Source organism: Papio anubis, chromosome 5 (assembly GCF_008728515.1).
Source record: "Papio anubis isolate 15944 chromosome 5, Panubis1.0, whole genome shotgun sequence".
NCBI classification, from domain to species: Eukaryota; Metazoa; Chordata; class Mammalia; order Primates; family Cercopithecidae; genus Papio; species Papio anubis.
The window spans coordinates 161,373,078-161,401,056 of record NC_044980.1 but is presented as its reverse complement, the minus strand read 5'-3'; the positions used below and the strand labels follow the sequence as shown (position 1 = coordinate 161,401,056).

The following is a 27,979-nucleotide window of genomic DNA, read 5'->3' as shown; positions in this document are numbered from 1 at the left end:
CCAGTGGCCTGGCTTGCTGGGGACTTACGTGGGTCCTCTTGAAAATTGACATCTGCATTGCAGCAGGGAGAAGGCAAGCCCAGGCCCCCTGCCATGAGGCTATAGGTACCTGTCAGTGGTTCTGGCCATGTCCATCCTGACAGCTGGGCCTTCTCTAGCAAGGCCAGCTGCTGCCCAAGAAGAGCCTGCTGCCTTCTATATCCCCCCCGCTCCCCAGAGCACTTAACAGAACAACTGCCCAGCGCTGACTACATCCTTGACATTCCCTGGCCCAGGGAGAGAAACTGAAATGTGCCTCCAGCCAGCTGGAGGGGTTGATCACATCTTTGGAGGGTGGGCCGGCTCTGGGCACAGCAGCACTTACAAGTCCTGGCACAGGCCCTGGCCCAGAGAAGACCTCAGCAGATGGCACCAGTAGAGGACACTTCATACTATCGGAGAGTCACAGCCATCTGTGGGAGGGGCCGTGGGCGGCCTGAGCACAGGCCGAGAGCCGAGAAGGCTCCCTTCACTCATCCGTTCGTTGAGTTCATTGTGCCAGACGCAGTGGAGGCAGCTGAAGATACAGTGGCTACCATAACAGATAAGATCCCCTTTCTCAGAAACTCAGAGTAGGGGAGAAAGGCAGTAAGAAAGCTGACCAGAAGATCAGGCATTTTACACACGGAGTAGAGAGGGATTTCCCAGGAAAGTAAAGGAGGGAAACAGAGTAGAAAGAATATGTTTTATGAAGACCTCAAGGGGGAAAGATCTTAAATTCGAGAAACCACGAAGGCTGTGAGATGGAGCAAATAGGATGACAAAGACAGTGATGTGTGCTGAAAGCTTGGGGAGGGGTATGTAAGTTCTTGTAGGTATAGGGAGAGCTGCCTCCAAGAGAAATGCAGGAATCCAGGAAGAATTTTAAGTGGCATGATCCAATTCTCATTTTAGAAATACTACCCTGGAAGAAGAGAATGAACAGCAAGAGGAACATTATCTTTCAATAAGCTACATGTATTATTGGATGGAGATGTGTGTGTGTGCGTGCGCGTGCACGTGTGTGTGCGTGCATGTGTGTGTGCGTGCGCGTGCATGTGTGTGCGTGCACGTGCATGTGTGTGTGCGTGCGCGTGCATGTGTGTGTGCGTGCATACATGCACATGTGTATCTGTCTATATGTATGTGCGTGAGTATGTATATTTAAAATGTGTTGGCCACCAGTGTGCCAGGTACTGCTCTGAGAACTGTTCACAGAGACTCTCATTTAATCCTCGGAATTACATCAAGGTGGTGATTATTATAAGGTTCATTTTACAGGTGACTAAATGTAAGCTCAAAGAGGTTAAGTACCTTGCCCAAGGTCACACAGCTGTTAGATAGTAGAGTCAGGATGTGAGCCTCAGCGGCCTGACCCCTGAGCTGCTCCCCACATCACTCCAGCACTCTAGTGGAAATTCTGGCCTGGAGTGGAGTCTCTGGGAAGGTGACTTCCCTCCTTCTCCATGGACATTCAGCTGGTCTGAGTTCTTTGTGGGGCATCAGTCAGCACCACAAAGCTCCAAACAGGAATGGGGAACACCCATTCACAGAGATCTGTGTGGAGTTTCATGCAAGGCAGATGTGTCCTTGTGTGTTTGCACTGGGGCTAAAACAGAGCATTTAAATGCAGGTCAAATGCAAAGGTTGACCTGCCAGAAACACTCCGGCAGTTCTAAGGCTGGTGGGGCAAGAGGGCAGTCTCCTGAAAGGGTCCCTCTGGGAGCCTGGGCTGTAGGCTACAGACAACTTTGGAGTTCAGAGTTTTCATGAAGGGCTTGCTACAAAGAGAGCTCTCCCCACCACTGCATCTGCATTTCTGATGTGAAAGCTTTGATTCTGAGTCTTCTGAGCTGTGCTGCCAGGTCACTGGGGACATTCTGCACTGAAAGCAACTTCTGCTTGGCTCCATCGTGCCAAATGCAGCTCTCCCTGAGGAGTTTAGGGGTTTTCATCACACAGATGACGTTTCCTGAGCATCTACTGTTGCCAGGCAGAGTGCGAGAATGCTGTGGTGAGCCAAGCGGACATGGTTCTGCTGACATTAATCACAGAATCACACGGAAGATGTCACCATGGGGGTCAAATGCTGTGACGAAAAGACAGCCAATGCTTTGGGAATCTGTAATGTCACTGGTAGGTGTGGAAGCTGATATTGGAGAAGTAATGCTGGAGCTGAGATCCATGCATATGTAGGAGTTAACCCAGCAAGGAGGGAGAAGAGAAACTCGTGTGTGCAAAGACCTGCCCCCCACCAGAAGGGATGGGGCATTTTAGGAAGGTTAAGGCCAGTGGAGTTGGAACCAGAGGTCAAGGGAAAGTCTGATAAAAGATGAACTAAAGACAGGAGGCAGGGCTCTAACAGTTAATTTCCTGTCTCAACTGGGTAGGCTGTGGGGCCCGGTTGTTTGATCACACACTTGGTCTAGATGTCGCTGTGAAGGTATTTTGTAAATGCAATTAATATCTACAGTCAGTTGACTTTTTAAACAATATACTTAGGAGGTACAAGTACAGGTTTCTTATATGCATATATTGTATTGTGGTAAAGTCTGGGCTTTTAGTGTACCCATTACCCAAATACTGAACTGTGCCCGACAGGTAGTTTTTCAGCCCTCACCACCCTCCCACCTTTTGTAGTCTCCAGTGTCCATTATTCTACTTGGTATGTCCACGTGTACCCATTGTCAAGCCCCCACTCATAAGCGAGAACATGTAGTATTTGACTTTCTGTTTCTGAGTCATTTCACTGAGGATAATGGCCTCCAGTTCCATACACATTGCTGCAAAAGACAGGATTTCATTCTTGTTTATGGCTGAGTAGTACTCCATGTATATAGATATTCCACATCTTCTTTTTTTAAAAATTTTATTTTAAGTTCCAGGATACATGTGCAGAATGTGCAGGTTTGTTATGCAGGTTTACATGTGCCATGGTGGTTTGCTGCACCTATCAACCCATCATCTAGATTTTAAGCCCTGCGTGCATTAGGTATTTGTCCTAATGCTCTCCCTTCCCTTGCCCCCCAACCCTCAACAGGCCACGGTGTGTGTTGTTCCCCTCCCTGTGTCCATGAATATACACTACATTTTCTTTTTTTTTTTTTTTTTTTTTGTTTTTTTGACTTAGTCTCGTTTTGTCGCCCTTGCTGGAGTGCAGTGGCCAGATCTCAGCTCACTGCAAGCTCCGCCTCCCAGGTTTACGCCATTCTCCTGCCTCAGCCTCCCGAGTAGCTGGGACTACAGGCGCCCACCACCTCGCCCGGCTAGTTTTTTGTATTTTTTAGTAGAGACGGGGTTTCACCGGGTTAGCCAGGATGGCCTCGATCTCCTGACCTCGTGATCCGCCCGTCTCGGCCTCCCAAAGTGCTGGGATTACAGGCTTGAGCCACCGCGCCCGGCCACACTACATTTTCTTTATCCAATCCTCTGTTGATGGACATTGAGGTTGATTCCATATCTTCACTATTGTGAATAGTGCTGTGATAGACATACAAGTGCAGGTGTCTTTTGGATGTAGTATTTATTTCTCTTTGGGTGTTTACCCAGTAGTGGCGTTGCTGGATCAAATGGTAGTTCCATTCTTAGTTCTTTGAGAAATCACCATACTGTTTTCCATAAAGGTTGTGCCGATTTACATTCCTACCAACAGCGTATGGGCATTCCTTTCTCTCCACATTCTCACCAAAAATCTGTTTTGTTGTTGTTGTTGTTGTTGTTTGACTTTTTAATAATGGTCATTCTGCTGGTGTGAGATGGTATCTCATTGTGGTTCAGATTTGCATTTTTCTGATGATTAGTGATGGTGAGCATTTTTCATATGTTGGACTAACTGTATGTGTGTTTCTGAGAAATGTTGATTCATGTCCTTTGCCCACTTTTTAATGGTTTTTTTTTTTTTTCTTGTCAAGTTCCTTATAGATTCTGGACATTAGACCTTTGTTTAGACATACTTTTAAAATATTTTTCGCATCCTGCGGGTTGTCTGTTTACTGTTGTTTCTTTTGCTGTGCAGAAGCTTTTTAAGTCCCATTTTTATATTTTTGTTTTTACTGCATTTGCTTTTGAGAACTTAGTCATAAATCCTTTGCCTAGGCCAATGGCCAAAAGAGTTTTTCCTAGATTTTCTTCTAGGATTTTTATATTTGCATGTTGTACATTTGGGCCTTGAATTCATTGTGAGTTAATTTTTTTTATATGGCGAAAAGTGTGGGTCCAGTTTCATTCTTCAGCATATGGCTATCCAATTTTGCCAGCACCATTTATTGAATAGGGTGTCATTTCCCCAGTGTATATTTTTGACTTAGTTGAAGATCAGTTAGTTGTAGGAATGTGACTTTATTTCTGGGTTCTCTGTTCTGTACCATTGATTTATGTGTCCATTTTTATACCAGTACTGTGCTGTTTTGGTTACTATGGCCTTGTAATATAATTTGAAGTCAGGTAATACGATGCCTCCAGCTTTGTTCTTTTTGCTCAGGATTGCTTTGGGCTATTTGGGCTCTTTTTTGATTCCATATGAATTTTAGGATTTTTTTTCTAATTCTGTGAAAAATGACATTGGTCATTTGGTAGGGATTGCGATGAATCTGTACATTGCTTTGGGCAGTATGGTCATTTTAACAATGTTAGTTCTTCAAATCCATGAACATGGGATGTTTTTCCATTTGTTTGTGTTGTCTACAGTTTCTTTCATCAGTGTTTTGTAGTTCTCCTGATAGACATCTTTCACCTCCTTGGTGAAATATATTCCTAGGGTTTTGTTTTTGTTTTTGTTTTTGTCCTCCTCTTAGCTTTTTTAAGTGGGATTGCCTTCTTGATTTGGTCCCTGACTAGATAGTTATTGGTGTTTAGGAATGCTACTGATATCTAAACATTCATTTTGTAGCCTGAAACTTTACTGAATTCATTTATTAAGTCTAAGAGTTTTTTTGTCAAATATTTAGTGTTTATTTTCTAGATATAAGATTATATCATCAGCAGAAATATTTGACTTCCTCTTTTCCAATCTGGATGCCTTTTGTTTTCTCGTCGCTGGTTGCACTGGTAAGGACTTCCAATACTACGTTGAGTAAGAGTGGTAAAAGTGGATATTCTTGTCTTGTTCCAATTCTTAGAGGGAATTCTTTCAACTTTTTTCGAGGATGATATTGGCTGTGAGTTAGTTGTATATAGCCTTTATTATTTGAGGAATGTTCCTTGTATGCGTAGTTTGCTAAATTATATCATGAAGGGATGCTGAATTTTATCAAATGATTTTTCTGCATCTATTAAGATGATCATATGGTTTTTGTCCTTATTTCTGTTTATGTGATGCCTTTGTGTATACTGAAGCATCCTTTCATTCCTGGAATAAATCCCACCTGATCATGGTCTATTATCTCTTTGATGTACTGTTGGATTCAATTTGCTAGTATTTTTTTTGAGAATTTTTATGCCTATGTCCATCCAGGATATTAGCCTGTAGTTTTCTTTTTTCATTGTGTCCTTGTCTGGTTTTGGTATTAGGGTGATACTGACCTCATAGAATGAGTAAGGGAGAATTACCTCCACCTCAATTTTTTGAAATAGTTTCAGGAGGATTAATATTAGTTTTTTGTGTGCTTGTTAGAATTCAGCTATGAATCCATCTTTGGATTTATGGTCCTGGGCTTTTTGGTGGCAGTTTAGTTGGGGGATATTTTGTATTACTGATTCAGTCTCTCTACTTATTAGGGGTCTACTGTTCAAAAGTTCTACCATTCCTGTTTCAATTTCAGGAGGTTGCATGCTTCCAGGAATTTATCCATTTGTTCTAGATTTTCTAGTTTGTGATTGTATAGTTGTTCATAATAGTCTGATGATCTTTTGTATTTCTGAAATATCATTTGTAATGTCTCCTTTTTCATTTCTGATTGTATTTATTTGGATCTTCCCTCTTCTTGGTTAGTTTAGCTAGTGAGTTATCAATTTTGTTTATCTTTTTGAAGAACCAACTTTTTCTTTGTTAATCTTTTGTATTGTTCTTTTGGTCCCTATTTCATTTAGTTCTGCTCTGATTTTTGTTATTTCTTTTCTGTTTTGTTGTTCATTCTAGAATCCTTAGTTTCACCATGATCTTTGTTATTTCTCTTCTTCTGTTAACTTTGGGTTTTTTGGTTCTTCTTTTTCTAGTTTCTTGGGGTGTGATGTTAGGTTGTTAATTTGTGATCTTCCTACCTTTGTGATGTAGGCATTCAATGCTATTAATTTCCCTCTTAGCACTGCTTTTGCTGTATCCCATAGGTTCCGGTATGTTGTTTTTTCATTTTCATTCATTTGGATTTTTTAAAATTTTCATTTTAATTTCTTTGTTGAGCCAGTGGTTGTTCAAGAGCATGCCGTTTAATTTCCATGTATTTGGATAGTTTCAAAAGTTTGTCTTGGTATTGATTTCTAGCCTTACTCCTCTGTGATCTGAGAAAATACTTGATGTAATTTCAGGTATTTTAATGTGTTAAGACTTGTTTTGTGGGCTAGCTTGTGGTCTGTCTTGGAGAATGTTCCATGTGCTGGTGAAAAGAATGTATATTCTGTTGGGTAGAATTTCTGTAAATGTCTATTAAGTCTATTTGGCCTAAAGTCCAATTTAAGTCCAGTGTTTCTTTGTTAATTTTCTGTCTCAGTGATCTGTCTAGTACTGTCGGTAGGGTGTTACCAAAACCCCACTACTATTGTATTGTTGTCTGTTTCTTTCATTAGGTCTAGTATTACTTGTTTTGTATATTTGAATTCTCCAATATTGGTTGTGTATATATTTAGGATTATTACATCCTCTTGCTGAATTGTTTCCTTTGTCATTATATAATGACCTTTTTTGTCTTTTTTTACTGTTTTATGTGATACGTCTTTTTTATCTGATATAAGTATAGCTATTCCTGCTCACTTTTGGTTTCTGTTTGTATGGAATATCTTTTTCCACCCCTTTACTTTCAGTCTATTTCTATCTTTATGGGTAGAAAAAGTTTTTTGTAGGCAACATATAGTTGGATCATGTTTCTTTATGCATTCTGAAAATCTGTATCTTTTAGGTGGAGCATTTAATCCATTTATATTCAGGGTTAGTATTGATATGTGAGGCTTTATTCCTGTCACATTGTTGATTGTTTTCAAGTTGTTTTATAAATTCTTTGTTTCTTTCTTTTTCTGTCTTTGTGGTTTGGTGAAATTCTGTGGTATTGCCATTTGATTCCTTTCTCTTCCTCCTTTGTATAATTGTTTTATATGAACTGTGAGTTTTCTACTTTCATGATTTTTTGTGACAGTGAATATTGACCTTTAATTTTCACATTTAAGACCTCATTGAACATTTCCTATAGGATTGCTCTAGTGGTGGCAAATCCCTTAGTGTTTGCTTGTCAGGGAAGGACTTTATCCTTAATTTATAAAGCTTACTTTGGCAGAATACAAAATTCTTGGCTGACAGTTTTTTTTTTTCTTTCAGCACTTTGAAAATGCCATCACATTCTCTTTTAACCTGTAAGGTTTTTGAGAAAAGTCTTCTGTTAGTCTGAGGGGTTTCCTTTGTATATGACTCCATGCTTTTCTCTTGCTAATTTTAAAATCCTTTATTTCACTTTTATATTAAACATTCTTAATATAATATGCTATAATGATATTCTTTTTGCGATGTATTTGCCTGAAGATTTCTGGGCCTCCTGTAAATGGATGTCTAACTCTCTTGATAGACTTCGGAAATTTTCATCAATTACTTTCTCACATTATGTTTTCTAAACTTTTTGATCTCTTTTCCCCCTTGGTAATATCAACAATTCATAAGTTTAACTTTTTTCTCTCTTTTTCCCCTTGGTAATATCAACAATACATAAGTTTGGTCGCTTTATATACTCCCACACATCTCAAAGTCTTTGTTCATTCTTTTTATTCTTTTATCCTTATTTTTGTCTGACTGGATTATTTCAAAAGACCTGTCTTCAAGTTCTGAGATTCTTTCTTCTGCTTGTTGTAGTCTATTATTGAAATTTTCTAATGTATTTTGTATTTCCTTCAATTCGTTTTTTAGTTTCAGAATTCCGCTTGGCTTTTTTGTTTTTGTTTTTGTTTTTTGAGACAGGGTCTAACTCTGTCACTCAAGCTGAAGTGCAGTAGTGTGATCACAGCTCACTGTAGCCTTGACCTTCCAGGCTCAAGCAATCCTCCCACCTCAGCCTCCCTAGTAGCTGGGACCACAGGTGCATGCTACCTTGCCCAACTAACTTTTTATTTTTTGTAAAGACAGGGTCTCACTATATTGCGCAGGCTGGTCTCAAATTCCTGGGCTCAAGCAATCCTCCTGCTGGCCTCCCAAAGTGCTAGAATTAAAGGCATGAACCACTGTACCTGGGCTTTGGCGTTTTGGTTTTTTGTTTTGTTTTGTTTTTTTTAAGATGCCTGTCTCCTTGGAAATTTCTTATTTATATCCTAGATTGATTTTTAAAATTCTTTGTGTTCATTTTCAGATTTCTCTTGCATCTCATTGAGCTTCTTTAAGAATAACATTTTGAATTCTTTACCTGGCATTTCAAGGAATTCTTTTTGATTGGGATCTGTTGCCAGACAATTGTGGTCCTTTGGTAGCATCATATTTCCCTGCTTTTTCATATTTCCTGTGTCCTTCCTTGGATTTCTGCACAAATGGTGTCGCAGTCACTTGTTCTAATTGTTTGAAATTGGTTTTGAAGGGGAGAATGTTCTCTGAGGATGTATATATGTTGTTGATTAAGATACTTTGGCTTTGATTTTGAGTCCCTTTGGTAGTGTGATCTTTGTATGAATTTGTCAGCAGGGCATAGGATCAGTGGTCTCTATAATCACATCCTCAGTGATTTAGGGTACCATTATTAGTTGAAGTGGTGGTAAAGTTTAGCTGGAGATTTACATGCAAACTAAGCCAGTCTTTGGGCCCCAGTAGTGGCAGCATAGAATGAGCAGCATAGAAGGTGGGAAGCCGCTGTCAATCTCAGGTCAACCCCCTTCCCAGCAACTCCCTCAGATCTCCCTGGAGAGGAGATGCTCCCTGGACCAGCGCCTCTCCGCCTGTCCTGCTCATTCCTCCAGCTTCTGCCTCCAAGCTCCCCATAGCCACACTGTCCACAGAACACTTCCTGCAGCTGTGTGAATGATGGCCCAACAGTTTATCCTCCCCTCCTTCAGCCTGCACAGAGCAGAGCCTCCCTGGCCAAAGGAATAAGCTAGACAAGTACCCCATCCCGGTGTCTGCTCCTTCCCACCACCAGCTGAGCCCCTGCCCCTGCTGCGGAATAGGGCAAGCATCCACTCAGAATGCAAATGTCCCACAGCCTTTCATGCGGGGAGGGCAGAGGGTGAGTACAGATGAGAGGCCCGAGGAAGCTCTGCAACACCACCCTCTGCCCTTGTCTGCAGTCATGGCCTCTCATTGTGCTTTGAATAAAATAACCTCCAAGGCCTCAGCGTGATCTGCCCTGTCTCCCACTGTCCTCTCCTGGCCCACGAGACTTCAGCCCCTCAACCTGCCTTCTCTGCCTCGGAACTCAAGCTCTGGACTGTCCACAGGCTGCATTCTTGCCAGACTCTTCCACCTCCCCTGCTCTTTCCAAGTCTTCACCCTTTTCACCTATCAATCCTCATCTTAAAATATGTCCTCCTCAGCTGTGCATCTTCCTTTTTTTTTTTTTTTTTTTCCCAGAGACAGAGTCTTGCTCTGTTGCCCAGGCTAGAGTGCAGTGGCACCATCTTGGCTCACTGCAATCTAATGGCATGCATGAATGCAATCGCATTCTCCTGCTTGAGCTTTTCATAGTAGCTGAGGGCACAATCTAAGCATGTGCATGACTGAATTTTAGGCTCCCTGAGACAGAAGTGGAATCTGGTTCATCTTTGTATTTCCCCCAGGATTTAGCATAGCTCTTGGCCCATAATGGGTACACAACCAAGGATCAAACCTAAAGGACATTAGTCCAATATGCCATGGCCACCTAAGACCTTATCAGGTCCAGTCCAGCATCCTGTGCCATGAGAGTCCCCAGGGGCCAGCCATAGGAGGAAAGTTACTTGGTCTTAATTAAACAATTAAAGATAATGTAAGATAATGTACGTTCCAATGTGGCCTTAAAGCTAAGGCTGGTTCAGTCATTGACACCTTGACCCATATTCTGTTTTAACCCATTTCTATCCCATTCAGTCATTTTGTGGTAGGTCTACTGGACACCAGGTAGTGTGCTAGCACCTTATTACTCAAAATGTGGTCTGCAGACCAGCAGTCACCACCATCACCCAGGAGCTCATTAGAAATGCAGATTCTCCAACCTTACCCCAGACTTAGGGTCAGAATTGTGGTCTAGCAAAATCCAGGTGATTTGCATGTATGTTAAGTTTGAGAAGCACCGGGCTAGCAAAAGATAAACCTAGGTCTAGCCTCATGGAGCTTAAGGCAGACACTTGACAAATGGACAGCAGTGGCTATGTGTTGACTCTTATAAGAGAAGATGCTATGGGAGCTTTAGATCACCAAGGAGATCAAAGCAGTTCTTGTAAACCATCTTAAATGTTCTTCAGCTTGGTCCTGAGAGCAACAGAAAGCCTGGAGAAAAAAGGGGTTTACAGCAAGGGTGGGGGTGAAGGAATTGGCCTGTCCCCGCTTGAGGATAGCATTAACTTTTATTTATAGATAGGAATAACCTTTGGAATTCATGATTACATAATTGCAATGACACTTTCTTGTCTTAAGCCACACTTGAGTCCTCATCCTAGGTGAGCAGGTCAGTGTAGGATGCTGAAGTCCAGGCAGGTCTAGGCTCAGCCTTTGCCTGTCCGGAAGGAGTCCCCATCTGTTGGGTGCAACCTCACTCTGAACCCCTGTCCCTTCCTGCCATGTGGTCCTTCTGCTGGGAACTGTAGTACAGTGCTATCTCTGTCATTTCCTCAGTTTCCAAATGTACATCAGAGATAGTCAACGTTGAATTAGGGTTCTTAAAATAAATCATGCCTGGCTCAATTCTCCCAACAGCTTCTGGAAGCTAAGTGTGGAATTGTGGTAAGACTACAGTCAGAGCTGGGTTCAAGTCCTAGCTCAACCACTTGCTTGCTGCATGACCTTGGGCAAGTGTTTTAACATCTCTGAACTTTTCTTCAACTGTGACTTCCTGCCACATAAGGATATTGTGAGGGCTGAGTATAAAATGCGTGCTTTGTTTATTAAACACATATTTATTGAATACCTATTATGTATCAGCTCTGTAAACAGCCACAGGGGGGATCCAATGGTGGGCAATTTTAGACAAGAATCCTGCCAACATGAAATGTATAAGTCCAGTGGAGAAAAAATGTCATTAATTTGATAAATAAATATTAAATGACAAATATAGTCATGCTTTGAAGTGGGGGAGGGAGGTTCTAAGAGTAAAAGAGGGACCCAATCCAGCCTGGAAATTCAGGGAGGCTTCTCTGAAAAATGTGAGAATTTGTACAGTGTCTCTTTCTCAGGTGTTGTCACTCCGTGCCTCTTTCAGGTACCTGGAAGGAAACCACCTAACAGCCGTGCCCAGAGAGCTGTCCGCCCTCCGACACCTGACGCTTATGTAAGGAGTCCAGTATTGGGTGGGGTGTTTATTTTTCCCTCCTGGGGTCGCTCAGGAAACTGAGGTGGATGGTAAGAGGAAACAGAGCTGCAGGCTGATGCAAGTGGTAATTGAAAGATGCCTATGTCTGCTGAGGAGGACCAGAAGCCAGTCTACAAAGGGAGAGTGGGAGTTCTTGCAGAATGAAAGAGCATTCCCTTGGGAAAGTAGGCGACCTACTGAGAAAAGGTGAAAGAACACCATCTCTCTGTGGGCTGGATTCCTATAAACTCCTGAAACCAGCCGCTAGATAAGGATTTCTCAACCTCGGAACTATGGACATTTGGGGTTAGATAATTCTTGGTTGTTGGGAGGCTGTCATAGACATTATAGGATGTTTAACAACATCCCTGGCCTCTCCTCGCTAGATGCCAGTAATACTTCCCCCAGTATTGACAACCAGAAATATCTCCAGACTTTGCCAAATGTCACTGAAGGAGCACAAGTGCCCCCAGTTGAGAACCACTGCTCTAAAGCAATGATCCTCACCGTCAGCTGATTACAGAAATCACCTGAGCAGTTTTTGTTTTTTTTTTTTTAAACTACTGATGCTCAAGCCCATGCTAGATCAATTAAATCAGAATATCTGGGCATGGAACTCAGGCATCAGAGGATTTAAAAGCTCCCCAAGTGATTCTAATGTGCAGCTAACATTGCCGCGGCTCTGGATGTTTATCCCCGCAGGGAAGCTCGAGGTTGCAGCTGGCAGAGGACTGCACCCCCACCAACCTCAGTCCTCCTAAGAGAGAACCTGATAAGATGGAATAAATGAATGTCAGAAGAGAAGGGGGAGGATAGAGGAACAGTGAAAAGAATTAATCAGGGGGAAAAGTACTAAAACAAGGAGAGATTGTTATTATATTTATCATATTTTGTTGGTACAGTGAAATGGCTGAATAGTCATGTAACTGAATGATTGACTATCTGCATAAGTGAAAAGATGGATAAATGTACGACAATTGCTTGAATGATTGAATAAGTGTTTGAATGGAAAATGACCATTTGGATGAATGAGTGGGTGGATGGATGGTGGGAGGGAGAAAAGGAGGGTGGGATGGATGGATGGATGGGTGGGCAGGCAGGCAGGTGAGTGTGTGGGATAAATATGATAAATAGATGAAGGGTAGATGGGTGAGTGGGTGGGTGGGTAGGTAGATGGATGGATAGATGGATGGATGGATGGATGGATGGATGGATGGATGGATGGATGGATGGGCAAGCAGATGGGTGAGTGGGAGAGTAGATAAATAGGCCAGCAGCGGGATGGATAGATGGATGAGTGAATTAATGAATAGGTGGGTGGATGGCAGGTATGTGACACTTGGGAATGGCCTCCTACAGATGCAACTAAGACAAAAGCATGACCCCTCTGTTTTACTTTTCCTAGTGACCTGAGCAACAACAGCATCAGCATGCTGACCAACTACACCTTCAGCAACATGTCTCACCTCTCCACTCTGTGAGTACACTGAGATGCTGTGTTTACCATGCCCGTGGGCCCAGCAGGAGATGGTCACTCTTTCCCTCCCTCCCAGCAGGACTGGGTTCTCTGCCCTAATGACCCTCAGGCCTATGGCTGCCCTAGCATAAGATAGACCTTAATCATCAGAAGGAAGATAAAGTAGGAAGCCTTCCACTGTCCAGGCAACTAGAGAGGAACTAGAACCTCATCGCTTCTGAAGAAGGCTGCCTTAGGAGTACCTTTTGTGGTTTGTGAATTTTCTTTCCCAGTAAATGGTTTTCCTACACAATTATATTTTGCTCAGACCCATTTATTTCCCATTAGCTTTGCACATTGTGAGCACTCATCATTGGACAGGAGAGAGAGGTGATGGACAAGCTGGTTAGAAAACCAGCCTGCGACAGAACCTGAGTAAACTGAGGAAATAAAGCCAGTGCACTTCCTGGATTGGTGAAGAGGTTTCTTGTCCCTTTAGGGGATGTTCTGTCAATATATCAACATTAAAAAGATAAACCATTTGCTTTGGTTCACAACGTGAACAGTGCATCTATGCATGGTAGAGAGTAGAAAGACACAACAGGGCACGTGCCTCCTTTTCCACAGGATCCTGAGCTACAACCGGCTGAGGTGCATCCCCATCCACGCCTTCAACGGGCTGCGGTCCCTGCGAGTGCTGTGAGTACCCCAGCGTGCTGATTTTGACTTACACATTGCTGAGTGACAGCAGGAAGCAGACTAAGCACTCTCCTTCCCCACTCTCCTTTGCCCAAAGCCCACTCCACCCCCAAACACACCTTCCTACCCAGTACCCTTATTTGCTCAGTGGAGTGGAGAGAGTACCCTTGAGAGTCTGCCATTCCCAGGCTCCAGCTCACTACCACTGTGGAACCTTGAGCAAATCACTCAGCCCCTTCAACTTTCTGCTTCTTTATGTGTAAAATGGGATCAATAGTACCTCCCTTGTGAGGATTAGGATATGCAGTTGTATCCTGCCCTCTAGTTTGGGCATAGTGTGTGGCCATAGCCACGTTTCGACATCATTCTGTTTACAGTCGTTTCCTCAGAGGGGCGATGCAGCATGGTGAACCTCTGCATGGAAACACAGCTCCTACCCCAGAGATCACAAGCTGGAAACCCAGGGCCCCGTCCAGCTCGCAGACAGCTATTAGTTAGCAATTGTGGGGTTGGCTCATAAAGTGTCTTTTTAAAAACACAAAGCTTAATAAGCTGTCAACATTTAAATATCAGGAGGTTTCTTGCACAAATCCCACCCTCTGTATTCTTTTGGAAAATTGAGAGACCTGGCCATAGCAGGGCCCTGCCTCTGCATTCCTGCATGGCTGAGCAGCCCTGCCCCTTTAAACAGAGTCGTGCAGGCTGCAGCCTCCACACCCAGCCCGCTCTCCTTGCCTGCCTGGCCCTGTCCTACACATGGGTAGCTGAGTGTCTTCTCATCCATAAAATCAGATAATTATGGTAATTGCCTCACAGGGTCTTATGAGGATTAAATGAGATACTGTAAATGAAGTACTTAGCACAGCTCTGGCACTGTAAATGCTTAAGAAATATTCACTTGTTACTATTCTTACATCATAGCTTGCTAGGGCAGGAAGGCACCCCACCACCACCCCCAACCCTAGGCCTGATTAACTCCTGATTTTTGTGCCTTCCCATCTTGCTTCTGCTTTATTAGCACATTCCTTTGAATTCCTTTGGTCCTTTGAATATCACCCTTGAATGCTATTCATGAAAACAGAGATGCCAGATACTCCGCCCCCAAACCTGTCAACTTCCTGACTTTTTAGATCATTATTACTATAATGGTGATCAACATATTTTATGGGACAGTTTTCTTCCTCTCACCTTTTGCAACAGTGCTGTGAGACCAAGACAATTCTGCCCATTTTAAACACGGAGAAACCGAGGCCCAGACTGGTGAAGTCACTGGCCAAGGTCTAGCAGGTAGGAGGTTGCGGAATCCAACCTCCTGGGACCCGGGGCCCTTTCCAGAGCTCAGTAGCAATCCACAAACAGCACCCAACAAGCTAGTCCATTTCGGAGTCTCTGGGCTGATGTGAATTATTGAGGCCCACAAAACACCGGTGTCAGCGACAACTCCCGCCACATGTCATCTGCGCTGTTATTAAAAATCAATTCTCTGGGGGCAAAGAAGTGCCCGCGCTGACAGTGTGCAATCTGTTACTGTCACTTATTTATTATCCACCTTCTCTGGGGAGTTTGAGAATGGAAACATCAGCACAACCATTTCCCTGTTTCCAGTTGAACACAGCAGGAGATGGGCTCGTATCACTGGCCAGGGCTGAAGCCGGACCTGCTCCCCCTTCCTTCTCCTACCATTCCCCCTCAATCCCAACCTATTGTCTTCTATCCCAGTCTAATAGTTCTGTGCGTGGGTTCGCTGCCAGGAGGTGGGACCTGCCAATTTGAAGGAATCTGCATGCATCTGTCTGTAATTAGTGTAGTGATGGTGGGGGCAAATCAATATGTAAGAGGGAGAGAAAATGTTTGCCTGTCCATCTGTCTGTCTTTTGGGGTGGTGGGGGTGATGGGGTGAACACCACCAGCCTGGCCGGGGTTTTCTCCTTCCTCGGCATCGTGTTTGCCCCAGCCCGGCGCTACTACTGCCATGAGTTCATCAGCAGTACACGTAACCATACAACACGCTGGCACTTGCTTCTTGAAATATGAATGAGTAGGCTTGCCCCAGCGTGGTGGCTCTCACCAAAGTGTAATCCCACCACTTTGGGAGGTAGAAGCAGGAGGATTGCTTGAGCCCAGGACTTCAAGACTAGTCTGGGCAACATGGCGAAACCCTGTCTCTACCAAAAAATACAAAAAATTAGCCAGGCATGGGAACATGCTCCTGTGGTCCCAGCTACTTGGGAGGCGGAAGTGGGAGAATGGTTTGAGCCTGGGAGGCGCAGGTTGCAGTGAGCTGAGATCACGCCATGTACTCCAACGTGGGCAATAGAGCCAGACCCTGTCTCAAAAGAAAAAAAAAAAAAAAAAAAAAAAAAGAATTAATAGGCTTTTAGCATCATCATTTTAGAATCATGAGATTTTGTGCATAACAAGGGATCTTAGAGCACCTCAGTCCAACCATCTACCTCAGTGGGGAGCAACCGTTTTCTGCCTAAGGGCCAATTCAGGAAAAGTAAAAATGTTTATAGGCTACATTTCTTTTACAATATTTGTATCCTTTCTCCCACTAATTACACACCTAGGAATTTAGGTTAAAGAATCATCCAAAATGAGGGAAAGGTTCTGTGCATTAAAATCTTTGTTGTACTGTTTTTTTTAACCTAAATTTTAAATATTACCTACAAGGGCCACAGTGGGGAAATGTTTAAGGAAACCATGAGGCAACCAGTCAATGAAGTGCAATTATTAAAAGAGGCAAAGACGAAAACTAGATAGCACTGTGGGGAAGCGGTCATCGCATAGCGTTACATGGAGAAATACACCTAACTTGTATATGTGTTACAATTATAACTTGTAGACATTTATACCTATGAAGAAAGACTATAAGAGAGCAAATGAAAAAAATGTGATATGTTTATATAAAGTCATTTCTATAACAAATGAAGGCAAAGGTAAAGATGAATGAAGACCGGGCAGGGTGGCTCACGCCTATAATCCTAGCACTTCGGGAGGCCAAGGCGGGTGGATCACCTGAAGTCAGGAGTTCAAGACCAGCCTGACCAATATGGTGAAACCCTGTCCCTACTAAAACTACAAAAATTAGCCAGGCATGGTGGTATGTGCCTGTAGTCCTAGCTACTCGGGAGGCTGAGGTGGGAGGATCAATTGAGGCAGGCAGGTGGAGGCTGCAGTGAGCAGTGATTGAGCCACTGCACTCCAGCCTGGATAACACAGAGCAAGACCTTGTTTCAAAAAAAATAATAAATCAATAAAGATGAATGAAGATGGTAACATAGATGGTAACATATTTACAACTGAGGGAGCTGGAAGAAAGATTGGCTTTTTAAAATCAAGAATTACATTATCTACAACTGCATTTGAACATTTATATATTCTTTCCTCATTTCTGAGGGGTTTCATTCTTTTAATTAAACTTTCAGAAATGACCAGAGACCCAGAGATGTTGGGTGTTTGCAGCAGGAAGAAGAATGAGCGTCAAGGTTTAGTTTTGGAGTAGACAAAGGCCAAAAAGTGATCTGGAAAGCAGGAAGAGAAAATTGACATTTAAGAGAGAGAGAGGGAGTGTGTGTGTGCGTGCATGTGTGCGTGTGTGTCTGTGTATGGGTGGATATGAATACATTTCAGGAGAGCACAACAGGGGAGGGTGGTCGTTTAGCCCTGAGTACAAAACATTGTGTGAAAAATGCTTTTTCTACTTGGCTCCGAATCTGAAAATAGCAAAAAGAGAACATTCTTGTGGACATCCTCATCCTTCTTAGGGGATCCATGCATCCCCTGATCTTTGCCCCACACCAAGTCACATGCCTTGTATGTGTGTGGTCCCAACTGTCTTGCCCCAGGCACAGGAGGGCCACCTGGAATCCGTTAGCTCTGGCAGGCAATTTCAGTGTGTGCCCATGAAGGAGCCAGTGGGATTATCATTCAGCATCCTTTATCATTCACCATCCTCAGTATTTTTAGCTCCTAGTCCCTGAAGTGAGAATTGTGCTGTTTATACACATGGGGCTGTTCATCACTGCTCTACTAATTGACTGAATTCTCCTTAAAACATCCATGGAAAGAAGCCCTTTGCTTGATTACCTTCTGAGACAAAGAGCTCACTCCCTTATCAGGCAACTCTATTCCACTTTTGACCAGCTATTAGAGCATCAGAAAAATTCTTCTGCTGAGCCAGAGGGTGACTCACTGTGGCCTCCCAACCATGGGCGAGGGCTGGCACTTTGACATCTCTAAAATAAAAATCAATAAACAAAAGTTTAACTGCAGAATTTAGGATTGAAGAGTGAATAATGAAAATTTTTCTGTCCAAACATTTCATGTATAAGAAGAAAAGACAGGCCAGGCACAGTGGCTCACACCTGTAATCCCAGCACTTTGGGAAACCGAGGCGGGCGGATCATGAGGTCAGGAGATGGAGACCATCCTGGATAACATGGTGAAACCCCATCTCCACTGAACATACAAAAAATTAGCTGGGCGTGGTGGTGGCGCCTGTAGTCCAACTAGTCGGGAGGCTGAGGCAGGAGAATGGCGTGAACCTGGGAGGCGGAGTTTGCAGTGAGCCGAGATAGCACCACTGCACTCCAGACTGGGCCACAGAGCAAGTTTCAGTCTCAAAAAAAAAAAAAAAGAAAAGACAGATTCAGAGAGGTTTAGTGACTTGTTCAAGATCACTCTCTTCTTCATCCTCTCCTGAATACTGGCTATGGGTTAGTTGCTGTGCTTAACTCTGAAGGGGGAAAGAAAACAGAATGTGAATGAGACACAATTGCTGCCCTCAGGGAGCTCTTGGTCTAGAAGGAGAAGTAAGTAAATAAGCAACTACAATACAGGGTGATACCTGAGAGAAGAGCCATGGGGATGCAAGTGAGAGGCACACAACCCAGTCTTAGCCACCCAAAAGGCTTTCTGAAAGGAAGGTTAATAATCACCACTGACATTCATCAAACCGTGGCTATGCGCTGCACACAGGGCTAAGTGCTTTGGTTATGTTATCTTAGTCACCTTCTACCTTGTGAAGGATACACCACTGTTATCCCCATTTCACAGATCAGTAAATAGAGGCTGAATGAGATGAAGTAACTTGCCCAAAGTGATGCAATCAGTAGGTAGTCAAGTTGGAATTTAAACCCGAGACTATTTGTTTTCAGAATCACTCTTCTTAACTTGTGCTTTCAGGAAGGACTGAGACTGAGAAACCAGAGGGGGTTACCTAAGTAGGGATGGGAGAGAAGAACATTCTAGGCCGGGAGAACATAAATGTCCTGGACAGGGGCCCTGAAGTCAGGAAAGGCATATCACCGGGGGAATCACAAGAAGCCACAGGTGTGGCTGCAATTTGGCTTCTGGGGGCAGGAGTGGGAAGAGATGCTGCCGAGTAGCCCCAAGGCACAGGCAGAACCAAGGCTGGGACTCACCTCTGGGCTCCTAGCCCAGTGCTCTTTCTACCACATTCTACCTGCTTCCCCATCGCAGACTAGCATCTGTTTTTATCTGCACCCATTTCAGATTGGAGGGAGCTGGCCTGTGTAAAAATGAGGTGTTTTCTTCCTCACCCAGAGAGGCCTCTGATGGGAATTGAGGAGTGGGGTGAAATGGAAGACGCAGAGAGAAAGGAGACAGGCACCGACCACTCTGCCAAAATGCAGTGTCTCCTCTGCAGTCCTGGAATCAGGTCACAGGACTCACCATGGCCTTTGACATACAAGCTGCGCACTTTCAGGCTTCTACCCTATGTGGGTAACTCCCAGAGGACTGGCCCCAAAATCCACTCAAAAACATAGAGGAGGAGTCATGACAATGATAGCAATCATCATAGCTGATGTGACTGAGTGCTTCTGAACCCCTGGCATCCAGTCTTTCAATCCTCACAGCTAGCTTATGAAGTGGTATATTAGCTTTCCTCCTGGGCAAAGAGGAAGAAAATCTGCTCACACCACCTTAAGCATAAAGAGAATGTATCAACTCAGATTACTGAAGAATGCAATGGAAGATACCGGGCTCTAGGGCTGGATGGGCACTGCAATGACACTGTCAGAATGTGTCTGTAATCCCAGCACTTTGGGAGGCTGAGGCGGGCAGATCCTGAGGTCAAGAGATTGAGACTATCCTGGCCAACAGGGAGAAACACGGTCTCTACTAAAAAAATAAATAAATAAAAAAAATACGAAAATTAGCTGGGCCTAGTGGGCGCACACCTATAGTCCCAGCTACTCAGGAGGCTGAGGCAGAAGAATCGCTTGAACCCAGGTAGTGGAGGTTGCAGTGAGCTGAGATCAGGCCACTGCACTCCAGCTTGGCAACAGAGTGAGACTGTCTGAAAAAGAAGTACGTAGGCCGGGCGCAGTGGCTCACTCCTGTAATCCCAGCACTTTGGGAGGCCAAAGCAGGTGGATCACTTGTGAGGTCTGGAGTTCAAGACCAGCTTGGCCAAGATGGCAAAACCCCATTTCTACTAAAAACACAAAAATTAGGCAGGCATAGTGATGCACATCTGTAATCCCAGCTACTCAGGAGGCTGAGGCAGGAGAATCGCTTGAACCCGAGAGGCAAAAGTTGTAGTGGGCCAAGATCGTGCCACTGCACTCCAGCCTGGGCAACAAAGTGAGACTCTGTCTCAAAAAATAGTCATAAAATAAAAAATAAAAAGAAATGTGTCTCTGCCTCTCCGCCCTGTTTTCCTAAGTGGATTTCATTCTCAGGCAGTCTTTCTCTGTTTAAGACACAGAGGGTCCCGATGGGCTAAAAGTTTACATTCTAGTAGCTTAGCCACCCCACAAAATTAAACTGTTTCTGTCCTCGTTGTTCCAGAGAAAGCCCCAGAAGTGTCTCTCCTCGGCTCCCTTAGGTTGCATGCTCAACCTCACACCAATCACTGTGACTCTGATTGGCCAGACCTGAGCCGTAGCTTCCTACAGAGGCCAAACCACTGGGACCAAGAGGTGGGGCATGGTGATCCCCAGTAGAAAATAGAGAAACTGCTACAGAAAAGAGCATTGATACCGAGAAACCCACACCCCCTAAAAATGTCTACTAGATGTAGTTACTAAGAATTCCTCCATTTTAGAGATGAAAAATCTGAGAAACCAAAAGATCTGAGAAACCCAAAAAATCTGACAAACCAAAAGTCAGTTGTCTCAGCTCACACAGCCAGTACAGAGGAGGGCTTCACACCCAGGCAGGCTAACTCCAGAGCCTTTGGTTCTTAACCCCCAGATCACCTGGGAACAGCTTAGCCTGCTCAGAAGAGAATTCACGCAGCCCTACCCACATTTAGAATGAGGATAGTTCCCACTGTTCATTGTATGAACTGTAGGACTTAGGGGTTCACAGACCCAAGGTTCATGCAGCCCAGAACTGAGGAATGGTTGTACCCTAATGTTGCCCTGGTGATGCCCTCATCCGCATTCTGAAATTCTTAAGTTTGCCTTTAACATCCCCTAAGGGTTAGGTGAGGAGGAGGAGTTCCAAGTGCTTGAAGATGAGTCACTGAGAGTTGACAGTTGCTTGCCAGCCCAGCCTCTGGGAGGCATCAGGGAGAAGGGGAGGAGAAAGCGGAAGGAGCACTCGTTCTTCCACTTCTCTGTCCTTTAGGATGGTGGTTTGACAGGCAAGAGTACTTCTTTGGGGGCCAAACCAGGATGGAGAACCTGCAGTGTAGGCAGATTTAATGAGTTGTCCTAGTAAGTTACAATCCTGTTACTCTGCAGGTTGGTTTGTTTGTTAGTTTGTGATGGAGTTTCGCTCTTGTCACCCAGGCTGGAGTACAATGGTATGATCTTGGCTCACTGCAACCTCCGCCTCCTGGGTTCAAGCAATTCTCCTGCCTCAGCCTCCTGAGTAGCTGGGATTTCAGGTGCCCACCACCACACCCGGCTAATTTTTGTATTTTTAGTAGAGAATGGAGCCTGACTTGCAGGTGTCACAACGCTAAAGCTGCCCTTGGGTCGTCTGGTGTTTTAAAATTAGGCCTCATTTGGAAATGACTAACAATGAAGCTGGGTGCATATGCAAAACAGCAAGCAGCCGTGAAGCCATCAAAGTCAATAGCAGTCAGGGGCTGGTGTGATTCATAAATAGCCTCATGAATTAGAGGCTAAATGATGCTGATCAAAGTGTTAGGAAGTGCTTCTAGCTCTTCCTTCCCCGGGGAGGCGAGAAGCTATCATGAACACTCTGGATGGCTGTTTGCCTTCTTCCTGCTGTCCTAACTGCCTAAGCATTGAGGTTCACTTTCACCCTGCGAATTTCACCAGAGAACTGTGAGGTGGGAGGGGAAGGAGCCAATGGTCATGAGGATGTCCACAGAGGGTAACTAAGAGGAGAAAGAGAAGAGGAGATTACATGGAAAGAGGAGAGAAATAAGGGCCTTGCCTTGAAGCAAAAGGAGAAATCTTTTGAACCCTTGCTACTGGCATCAGCATCACCTCAGACTTTGTCAGAAATGCAGAATCTCAGGCCCCACCCCAGACCCACTGAATCAGAACCTTTGGAAGTGGGGCTCAGGAATCTGCATATTTACTAGCTTCCGAAGCTCACTCAGTGTGAGAGCCACTGTTCTCTATCAAGAGTAATTAGGCTCATGTCTCTATGTCAGTTGAAGACCAAGGGCAAGCTAACTTCAGTTGAAGGGAGAAGAAGAGCAAATTCATTCGTTATTATTCCATCTGTACTTCCACTGTCAGCATTAATTGTCTCTTTGTTCTACCAGGACTCTCTGCCTGCAATAAAGTTGTTAGTCCTTACCCTGAAGGGTGATTATCGCCAACACAGGTGATGGTGCCCATCAGTCACTAAAGAAGCCTTTGAGTTTCTATGAATTTGCAGATTTTTTTATGCAGTTGATGATTAATCCTTTAATGGGGAATATAATCTATGTGTTGTGGATGTGCTCGTGTTGCTACTTGAGCACGGAGCAGTGTTCATTGAATTTTTTTCAGGCACCTGTCCTCCAGGCATTTGTGGAAGGCTTAGTATATGGCACCACTGTGTAAGTGAGAATAGTTCCTAGCTGCCTACACCACAGGGTGGAGAGAGGCATGATTAATACCAGGTGGGGTGCCCAGCCCTTCTGACATGCTGTGGGAAGAGGCACTCAGGTGCACACAAGTGCCAGACTCGTGTGTGTGTGTGTGTGTGTGTGTGTGGCTGATGCCAAAGCCATTTCCATAACAGTGAGTGTTCGGCTCCAGAGACTCTCCTGGGGAGCTGAGGACCCCCTCCCTCTGTCACCGAAGCTGGGATTGGTAGCATTTCTCAACCCCCTTAAGATCTCTTTAGGTAAATACGAAGGGAACTAATTTACTGAGCTCCTTGATACCAGATACCCTTCAAGACTCTTTCACAAATATTAATATTGATTAGTCATTCAGCACTTAGAAAATGCTGGCTCTCTCTACGTGGATGAACAGACCCATGACAACTTTCCATGGCAAGTCTTTTTATTCTCATACTTATTTTACAACAGAGGCTGAGGCACAGAGAGGGTAAATTGCTTTGCCCTCAGTCACACAGCTGGTGAGCGACAAAGTCAGGTTTGACTGCACACAGCCTGGCTCCAGAACTTCCGGTCTTAAGCACAGCTCTTCACATGATCTCTGAAACTCTAGGAACTCCCTTGGGTAGATATGTCTCTTCATTTTTCAGCCGCAAAAAGGAAGGCCCAGAAAAGTGACATAACTTATCCAGTGTTCCACAGCTAAAAGAGACTGGTTTCTGATTTCACCTCAGGTCTATCAGATTGAAAAGTCCACCCGCTTCTTCCCCAGACCCTCTACTCCCTCCATCCTTGCTGCTGAGCTGGGCATAGAACATTCATGCACCCAGAGCAAAGGGGGCAGCAGCTACTGCTAGGAGCAGTGGGGCTCTGAGCAAAACTGAAGGGTGGCAAGACCAGGCACTGGACACCCTGAGAAAATGTGCTAAATTCAAATTACTGGATGCTAACCTTCCGACCTGTGCCCTCTGCTTCAGAACCCTCCATGGCAACGACATTTCCAGCGTTCCTGAAGGCTCCTTCAACGACCTCACATCTCTATCCCATCTGTAAGTAGCGGTCTTTCTCCCCAGTGCGCATTCAAAACATGAAAGCGTGGAAGTGTCAGCGACAATGTCATCAGTGTCAGCATTTTGGCACATGTCCTTTCCTTATGCATACAGTATATTTTACGACAATGTATCCACACCATGCATATTGTCTTGTTCCCCACCTCAGAAGCCTTCAAAGGAATCCTCAATTATGTAAACAGTGTAAATATTTAATAAGAACTAATAGAAAACATGTACTATGGGCTGAACACGTTAGATAAGTTTTCGATTTATTTCTTGCAGCTGTAAGGCATTTTTATCCTTTTATTATATATAATAACATTGTGTCTAAGCATGGCACAGCTAGCAGATGGCAGGGCCCAGGATCAGATCCAGGTTTGCCTTGACTCCAAAGCACATATTCTTAACCACTCCACACTCTGCAACAGGTATCCCTTCTTATTTTACACAGGAAACACTGAGGCCCATAAATATTAGGTGACTAGCTAAAGGTTGACTATCAGGTCAGTGAGATGTTGGACTAGAACCTAGGTTCCCTCACTCCCAGGCCAGACCTCTCTTCCCCAGATCAGGGATCTCTATATTTTTTTATACACCTCTGTCGGTGAACATTTTCGAGTTTGTATTCCTTCTATATGCATATTTAATTATTTTCATGTGTGCATACACTATAAGATGGATATACTACATATGCATATTCTAAAACTTTCAAAAAAGAATCGTTAAAAGATACGATTTTTTTTAAAAAACAGAATTTCTAGTATTTTCTTCCCAGTCACAACTTTGGAGATGTCTATACTGGACTTAACCCTCCTCCCCTGCATTCTTCAGTCAAGTGGTCTGAAGCTGCTTCCTAGGTTGCTGGGTTTCAGTACCTTCTCTGCAGAGTATATCCTCCAGTGGGCCCTTTGGCAGGACAAGGGAACCAGATAATCAGATGGCCAGAGATCCAGGAAGCTCCCTAAAGGAGCTAGGATGGGGTTGAGTTGACGAGTGAGTCTTAACTGCGTAGGTGAGAACCACTCCTCAGAAGTGGAAGGGGCTGGGATGGGAGTTGAAACATCAACAGCATTGGAAGTACACTCTGGAGACATTAACTTTGCCACAGTGGAGACGGCTACTCCGCTGGCCCCATGTTGGACACCTCCAGCCTAGCCAAAGTCTGAAAATGCATTTCCAGAGAGCCGAAGACATGAAGCCTACAGGCCAAGCTGGGCAGGGGGCCCTGACTTCCTGTCCTGCCTCCTAGGGCACTGGGAACCAACCCACTCCACTGTGACTGCAGTCTTCGGTGGCTGTCAGAGTGGGTGAAGGCGGGGTACAAGGAGCCTGGCATCGCCCGCTGCAGTAGCCCTGAGCCCATGGCTGACAGGCTCCTGCTCACCACCCCAACCCACCGCTTCCAGTGCAAAGGTAGGTGACGCCCACACCCCACCCTCCCCTGTCCCTTGTGGGGTCTGTTGTGTTCCCAGCAACCTGTCAGAGCAGGGCATCTCAAGAGATTCGGCTTCAGAAACCTTCACCCTGTCTCTTCCATGGGTCCCACACAAAGAGGCTCAGATGCTGACGCTGATGTGGACCCTCATCTAATGGGCCAAGTGTCATTCTCTCCAAGTCCCCTGCTGGCATTGCCACACATGTCCTCACTGACTTCTTTCTGTACATGTCTTTCCATAGTGGAGAATATCTTTTTTTTTTTTTTTTTTTTTATCTTTTGTAGAGACAAGTTCTCACTATGTTGCACAGGCTGGTCTCAAACTCCTGATCTCCAATGATCGTCCTGCTTTGGCCTCCCAAAATGCTGGGATTACAGGCATAAGCCACTGCACCTGGCCTTGAGAAAAATCTTTTCCAACCTGCATTTTTTTATCCAATATTATTAAAACATAAGCATTTTCTCATTTTACCCAGCAAACTTACTGTACATGTGATTTTTTTATTGATCATATTATTATAACAACAAACTACTACTGAGTTCTTATGCAACAGGAATGATGTTAAGCACCTTCTCATGTATTTTTTTTCTCATTCTTCATATAACAGCTTATTTAATTCTCTAATGCCTCTATGTGATCAACTTTTAATATTATCCTCATTTCTAGAAATGAGAAAATCAAGGCTTAACAGGCTTCCAGGTCTATCTGATTCCACAATGCACAGTCTTCATCATCAAGCCACAATATTCCACTACCACTTACTTAATCCATTTCTGGTTTTGAACTTTAGAGTATTTCCATTTTTTTTTCTTACCATTGACACATAAAGATCTTTCTCTATTTGAAATCATGTTCTCAGATAAGATTCAGAGAACAGAAATTACTGAATCAAAGTATATTATTATTTTTAAGGTCTTCACACATTTTGCCAAACTGATTTTCAAAAAGGGTTATAACCCATTTACATCCCCAGTAGCATCCTTCGATTGCATTTTTCATTAGACTCTGTCTTTATTTTCTCTTATTTTCTCATCCTTGCTAATTCAATAGGTTAAAAAAAAAAAAAAAAAAACTCCTTTTATTTTTGTCTTTTGTTATTGGGGAACCTGAATTTTTTATCAAAAAGTTACTTCTCATTTGTATACACAATTGTCTGTTAATATCTTTTGCTCATCTCTGAGAGGCTTAATACTTATTTTGATATATAGATATACTTTAATTACCCTCTCAAACTTTAGTGTGTCCCATACTTCTGCTGCAAGCAGAAAAACATTCCATTGGCTTAAAGCTAATTTTAATTTTCCTCTTCCTGCTTCTAAGATATCTGATCTGATACTACAGAGGCTCACCTAGGCCAAGAATAGTATAGTTCTCAATCTTGGCTGCACACTTTGGAAATCATATAGGAGCTTTTAAAATTACTGAAGCCTGGCTCCACCCTCGAGGTTTTTATTAAATTGGTCTGGGGCACAACCTGGGTGTGGGGACTTTTAAAAGCACTGCAGCTGGGGTCCAGGCATGGTGGCTCACGCCTCTAATGCCAGCACTTTGGGAGGCTGAGGCAGGTGGATCACTTGAGATCAGGAGTTCAAGACCAGTCTGCCCAACAAGAGGAAACCCCATCTCTACTAACAATACAAAAATTAGCCAGGTGTGGCGGTGCATGTCTGTAATCCCAGCTACTCGGGAGGCTGAGGCAGAAGAATTGCTTGAATCCGGGAGGTGGAAGTTGCAGTGAGCCAAGATTGCGCCACAGCACTCCAGCCTGGGCAAGAGAGTGAAACTCCATTTCAAAAAACAAAAGCACTGTAGCTGGTAGTGTAAGGCAGCCAAGTCATCCAGGTTTTGTCTGGGCCATTCTTGGTTTTAGGACTGAAAGCTCTGTGTCCTGCAAACCCCCTCAGCCCCAAGCAAACCAAGACAGATAGTCTTCCTATTCTACTGTGAAGCCGGATTGAGCCCCCTAGTACCAGCACTCAATCAGGCCACTCTGTTTACTCATCCACAAATGGTCACTCACTGAAGTTCATCTCAGCCCATCTCCAAGTTGATGACTGTTAGCCCCAAGGTCATTTATAGTCCTGACACTACGTATGGCCTGTTTATCCAGGGCTCATTGTCAAAGCTGGCTGCAGCAGCAGGACAGAGCCCCCTTTGCAAAGCTCTGCAAAGGACCCTGACCTCCCTCCAGTGCTTGCAGCTAAAGCAAGCACAGCTGAAATGGTCACAGATGTCACATGAACCTGAGCAGTTTTCCGTCCATTGTCAACATCATCGCCGTGTCCTCTGGGGCCATCCATTTCTTTCTTCCAAGGTTTTCCAGGGGGGACTTCCTCTGTGTGCCTTTGGCCCAAGCACTATGCCCTGCTTAGCCTGGCACAGACTGTTCCATGGGGAGGGGTATTTGTGGGTAGAAAAATGGGAGGTCCAAATAGACTCTGGGCTCAGAGCTTCCTGGAATGTGAAAAGATACACAGGGGGTTTCTAATTATGGTGCATTGTTTGCAGATTAGCACCAAAATCGGATCAGGCTAATTACAGTAATTGATTTGACTGCAGAAGTGTTTCTGAATGATGTCCCACTGTGACTTTTCCTCACTGGACAGTGGCTGAATTAATGGGACGCTAGCTGGACTGGACGTGCTGGTTGAGGAGAGCCAGCTGCCATCTGGGCATGGAGTTGGGGAGGGGCTGGCGCTGGCTGAGGGAGGGCCCAA

General features: G+C 44.2%; 1 protein-coding gene across 5 annotated transcripts in view; it reads left to right on the top strand.

The window, feature by feature from the left end:
• Positions 1-27,979, top strand: part of SLIT3 (slit guidance ligand 3) — a 636,360-nt gene that overhangs the window by 560,965 nt on the left and 47,416 nt on the right. For all 5 annotated transcript variants that reach the window (XM_017960112.2, XM_017960114.2, XM_017960113.3 and 2 more), the window contains 5 exons: positions 11,526-11,594; positions 13,021-13,092; positions 13,699-13,770; positions 23,752-23,823; positions 25,076-25,239. In XM_017960112.2, the coding sequence (XP_017815601.1) occupies positions 11,526-11,594; positions 13,021-13,092; positions 13,699-13,770; positions 23,752-23,823; positions 25,076-25,239 (449 nt within the window). The remainder of the gene's footprint in view (positions 1-11,525; positions 11,595-13,020; positions 13,093-13,698; positions 13,771-23,751; positions 23,824-25,075; positions 25,240-27,979) is intronic.